Below are 5899 nucleotides of genomic sequence, written 5' to 3' on the forward strand. Positions count from 1 at the left end.
GAAAAGGCAGGCAAAAATATGCAAATCCCAGAAGGAACAAAAATCAGAATAATTGTTACAACTTTTTTTCTGGTTGCTGTTTCCCTAGGGCTTAGTGCTGCTTTAGCAGCATCTTTTGAGTCAGGGGGAACCTGAAAAATTTTACCCCCATAATATAACTGTCAGTTGTTGCTGTAGTCAACTATACAGTCATCATCTTTTCCTCTTCTTTATATCCTCTAGATGGTGCTTGTGTATCACTTTCTGCACAAAATAAATCATGTTGCTGCTAATCAAGCTTGGAAATGGATGTGAAGTGCTGTACTACAGATCACTAGGAGCAGAGAGTTGTGATGGGCGCACTGGGTAGTTACCTGGTCCAAGCCTCTGTCAGAGAAAATGATTGTCCTCAGCCCCTTCCCAAATGTGAGATACAGAAAAAATCCTATGGCACATTTTACTGGAATGTATGAAGATTAAAATCTGATTGTATTTCCTCTGTATCACACCTTAACAGGCTGGTGATGCACAAGGGTTCAGCCCTTCTGTGCCCACTCGTGTCTGGTGGCAACTGGAGTTACAGAGCACACAGCACATCAAGTGTATGTCTAAAAAAGTAGGTGGGAAACAGAAGGTTCCTGATCAAAATGGCATTTCCCAAATACTGGAGCACTGTGCTTTTCCATGAACAACATTGCCAAAGCTTGCAGCTTACATCAATCGCAGCAGAACAGGAATGTGCCTCTGGACCACAGAACAAAGGAAATTCCAGCATAGGAGGCTGGTGCAGGACGGGAAAGCAAGCAGTATTGTGTCTCGGGAGCAGAGAAAGTGGGTACCTCTGAGTGGGTCTATTTGTCTGGAAAAAATCCACCCTGGAAAGAAAAATACCTCTCCCCTCAGCCCTTTATTATTCCACTCTTCACTCTGGTTCAGTACACGGACACACCTAGAAGCACTGAAATATAACAGAGATGAAATTCTGGCCATCCTTCTCCTTTACTCGATTTCAACAGTATTAATTCAAATTTGGCATAACCAGTATAGTAATCCCCTCAGCCCAGCCTTCTCTACCTGTGCCCACCTGGAACCGACCAAGTAATTTAATTTCCTCTTTTGCTTTCACGCTCTCCAAATATTTGCAGACAAGCAACTCGGCCAGCCTCTGTTTGGACTCCTTATCTCAACAGGTTTCGATCCTTAAAAATTCTCCCTTCCCTTCCCCACACCTTCTGTCTAAACTTACCAAGGGGTAGTCATCAAACATGCTCTCTGGCAAACAAAGTTACTGTTTACCCAGCTCCTAGCTGGCCAGGCAGTGGGCTTTGCTGGGGAAACCTGGCCGTTAAATCGGAAGACAGCAGAGAGCAGCTGTGCTCCATGGAAAATTGCTCCTGCTTCACTTCTTGAACCCACAGACATTTGCAACCACCTTGCCAGGGAGGTGTGCACCCCTGTGTCAGCACGAAGTGGGGTTGCCAGGGTGGAAACTTGGAGTTTTTCTACTACAAGAACAGGAACCGCTATTTTTTTAAGGTCTAAAAAGCCTTCTGCACCTGAGGCTTTCTTTGGTTTTTTGCTTGTAAACATTTTACATGCAGGAAGCACCACCAAAAGACTGTAAATATGATGGCTAACTTCTCACTAGCTAAGACCCCGTTTTTATAGAGGGGGAGGGTACAGTGACTTCTGCCCAAGGTCATGCTGGAGATGGGGGGCAGGGGTTACCAGTTTGCCTCCTATCTGGCGATACAATTTTCCATTTTTGACCTAGGTCATGCTGCTGGATTGTATCCTTGCCCTCTGCAGGTCATATGGCCCAGTGGCCATCTCTAGCTCTGTCAAGTTCGTAACTTTTATTGCTAATAAATTAACTCATAAAGTCATACTGCTTTGAGAGTACCACAGAGAATTATTTTTTTTTAAAAAAAGATCACTTAAGCCAGAATTGGGTTCAACTTTTCAACTTCTTCCTGGCTTTAAAACTCAATGATGTCTCCATAGCCGTGTAAGCTGTAGCAACAGATATCCAGCTCCAGGTTTCCTGGCTGCGCAACCCTCTGACAGCATAGAGCCTGGTCTCAGAAGGAAGGAAAGGAGTTTTAAATCATCTTTATGATTTTTGAAGCACTGGTCCTCAAGCGTGACTTTCAGCCCACTGAACGCACACAATCACTTTCCATGTGTAAACAGGCGTGTCTGCAAAAACACTGGGTTCCCTTGCTCCTTGTTAAAGGTGTATTTTAAAAAGGGGCAGCAAAAAGAGCAAATAACATGGGAGTAGCACAAGGCAGTGCCCACAGTCCCAGCCACGCCAGCTCCCTGCGCACCTTTCTTGGGTACATCCCGGGTACATATTTGCACTTCTGGTGCCTCCTCCCTCCAGGGCTGTTGGAGCACCGAGGGCAGCCCTCGGCTCCTCCTGAGCCTGCTGCCTGCCCACCTTCACCTCCGCTTGCCCAGGAAGCAAAGAGAGAGACACAGCGCGCACCGGGAGGGTGGGCAGGCATGGCCAGGGTCGCGGCGAGGCTGTGCCAAGAAAGAGCGGTGGCAGATGGGCTTGGATCCAACGCAAATGCCATCAAGTATTTGAAGCAGGACTACGAAGCCCTGAAGCGGCAGTGCTTGCAGGCTGGCACCCTGTTCAAGGATGAGGAGTTCCCAGCCTGTCCTTCTGTGCTGGGCTACCGGGATCTGGGACCGTACTCCTTCAAAACTCAGGGGATTATCTGGAAGCGCCCCATGGTAAGAGTGCTTTATAACCGCCGGTTTTACTGGGTTCCAATCTAATCAAAGCCCACCTGGACATCCATGCTAAATCAGTCCTGAGCCTGAATATCCACTATTCCTGTATGTTTTGGTTTTTTCTTCTATCTTGCTTTACCTCCGTGGTTAGCAGAAGCAAGGTTGAAAAGGGGGTGGGAAAAAAGAAATCAACATCTTCTAAGTCCTTTATAAAGCAAGGAATCCTATAACTGCTTCGTGGGAACCTGCTTCCTCCCTGTCCACCCCAGCTCCACAGAGCTACAAGTCCAGGGTACGACCCAGAGATGGATGCAAAAGCCCCACATGTATCCAGACAGAGCGCAGGGCACCCCAGGAGCCATCGACCATCCATCGGAACAGTACCCACACCAAGGCCTTGCCGCTGCGCACCTTGGAAATCAGGCTAATACTTAAATAAAATCCTTTGCCTTGCTTCAAGCTACCTATAACAGTTAAAGAGCAGCTGACTGGAACTGTTATTTCCCAAATACATGTATCCTATAAATGGCCTTTAATTAAAAAAAAGTCATTTTCATCAGGAAAGATTAGATGCTGAATTTTTTTAAACCACAAAATCAGGGCTTCAGAGATTTTTCTGCACTTTCATTTTTCAGTCATTTGTTTCTGTCCCTTTATCATTTCGCCCCTCCTTGCAACAACAAGAAAAATTGAAAAAGAGGAAGGAAGGAAAAACCCCGAAACAACTTACCTTCCTCTGATGGGCGAAAGGAGAATGAAAAGAAGGGAAAATTTCAAGGCTTCGATTTTTATTATTTTTTCACACCTGAAAAGTGAAAACCAGAAACTTGCAGGTTTAACAACTCCAAGTTTCTACCCTGGCAATGCCATTTGTCCATCAGCATCTCACTCTGGCACCTGGACATTTCAGCACCAAGTACCCTGGAAGTGCCTCTTGGCTTTGCCTACCCTACGAGAAGATCAACCTTAGAAAACTCATTAAATTAGACTTGGGCTCCTCACGCAAGAACTACACTGCCCGCTGCAGGCAGAGGCACAGTCACAAGCGTAGTGGGGTAAGGAATAACTGAGGGCTGAGATCCAACAGGGCTAAATGTCCCAGCCCCACCTGCCCGAGACCTGTCCGCGTGGGACTCCTCTGCCCTCCTGGCAGAGACACAAGCAGTTTATGGACACTTAATCCACAAGTACCGGGACCCACGGGCTTAGCCCTACACATGGGGCAGAGCCCAACCCTGCTGCAAGGTGACACAAACCCTCTGCTTTGCTCTCCTGTGGAGGGACCTGGCTCTGACCTACTTTTATGCATTGTGGAGGACTCTGGTCAGATGTCAGAGCCCTGCTCATTTCTTGGACTTTTTCAACTGGCCAACGGGTTTCCATCTGGAAATTTTTCCTGTGATTTTGGGCCGATGAGATCATTGTTCATTTATCTGCCTGCATCTGAAACAGGCAGCAGGACCCCGTGGGCAATCTGGAGGGGTCGTGCTGGAGAAATGCCCCCCGCAATATAAATGTCCCCTGCTAAGGGCATCCCTCCCAGGTTGTGACTGCTGGTTTGCAGACAGTGAGTGTTAGACACTCTGCCATCAAAGACTTATGTTCCGATTTGAACAGCGAGTTTGTAGAAAGAGAGAAGGTGGAAATGCAGTTGTGTGAAAGGTGTATGTGGCACTTGGCAGTGGCTCTGAAAGGACAGGTGTCTGGGTGAGTAATAAGTCATATTGAAGTCACAAGTCAATAAGTCATAAGCTGACTGCCACTGGCTGCACCGCTTTGCAAGGAGGAGAGAAAAACCAACACAAACCCTTTTCTGTGTGGCAGGTAACCTATTCCTGACTCCTATCCACTGAGACAGCTGTGAGGCAGCTGATCAGCTGGATAACCACAGAAGCAAAAAGAATGTGGCCGAGATCGCACCTGTTGCGAGAGGAGATGCACAAACCGGCTCTGCATCACACACACACACATACGAAGTCCTGGGTTGTCCCCGTCTCCCTGGGATGCTCAGAGCTGACAACTGCTGCTCTCTGGGAGAGCCATCAGCTGCCTAAACCTTCCTCAACCCTGCTTGCCAAGTTAGGTTTCCTAGAAACTGCCCCTTCCTGCCATCCAGAAGCTTATGGAAAACGCTCGGGAGAAAGGGAAGGCTTTTGTCGTTAGAGAGACAATATTAACTTATTGGTGTAGGGTGTGAATTGTCGGAGGGCTCAGAGTTGGGATAGGAGGGACAGTCATTGCCATGACCTACTTGGCTGACCCCAAAGGGCCAGGAAGAAAGGGGAGGTCGCTAATAAAAGTGTTTGCGTGGTTGGCCTGTCAGGAAGCGGGGTCGGGGTGGGAGAACATCCTCCATGCCCGTGGCAGTGGAAACTCAGCACAGCTCTGGTGCCAGAGCCAGATGCGACAGTCGCAAACTCATTTGCACTGCTTGAGCCAAAATGACAGCAAGATAAAATGAGAAGTAAATGCTGAGGTTGAATTTTCACCTCTGTCCCCACAGTAACAAAAATTCTCACTGATACCACTGGCAGTCTCAAGTAGCAAAGGGCTTCAAGATTTGCGTCAAAAAAATACATGCAGTCTTCAATTTAATAAGGCAACATTATTCTGACACCATGTCAATCAGAGGACAAAGGATGTATTTTTTAAGAAATGTTGAATGTGTTTAATATTTTTTGAACATTGAAACAAGAAACGAAAACTTTTCAGACCAGAAAGAGTGATGCATACTTTGAAAATGTCTTTTTTCAGGAGTTATGTGCCAGCCCTCAGTTTATAATTGGAGGAGCTACTCGAACAGATGTCTGCCAAGGAGAGCTGGGTACGTACAACACTTCTGAATTTTATTTTGGAAGAAGAAAAAAAGAAAAAGAAGCTTCATTTAAAAATTCCTCATACACAGACCATTTTATTGGCTATCTCCCACACATAGTATGGAGAGAGGTAGATACTCAAGAAGGGGAGTAACGCACCAAAATTGCTGTCTAAGACAGGGTATATATGGTCTTGTAAGAACTATGTCAAACCTGAACGACACCAAACTCTCTCCTGGAGACAGGAAGCTAAATATGCCTTTGTGGAGCAGAAGACTGGCTTGCTTTTGACCTCTTGAGACAGAGCTGGACACCAACTTAATCATGACAGCACTTGCCCTGAAGCAAGAGAGTGGGTT

General features: G+C 46.7%; 1 protein-coding gene across 1 annotated transcript in view; it reads left to right on the forward strand.

The window, feature by feature from the left end:
* The first annotated feature begins 2487 nt into the window (after positions 1 to 2487).
* The window catches only part of CAPN8 (calpain 8), a 30182-nt gene continuing 26770 nt past the window's right edge, over positions 2488 to 5899 (forward strand). Inside the window, exons 1-2 of the mRNA XM_009704296.1 lie at positions 2488 to 2724; positions 5479 to 5548. Coding sequence (XP_009702598.1) covers positions 2488 to 2724; positions 5479 to 5548 — 307 coding nt within the window. The remainder of the gene's footprint in view (positions 2725 to 5478; positions 5549 to 5899) is intronic.

The sequence above is a fragment of the Cariama cristata genome, unplaced genomic scaffold (genome assembly GCF_000690535.1).
Source record: "Cariama cristata isolate BGI_N322 unplaced genomic scaffold, ASM69053v1 scaffold8537, whole genome shotgun sequence".
Lineage (NCBI taxonomy): Eukaryota > Metazoa > Chordata > Aves > Cariamiformes > Cariamidae > Cariama > Cariama cristata.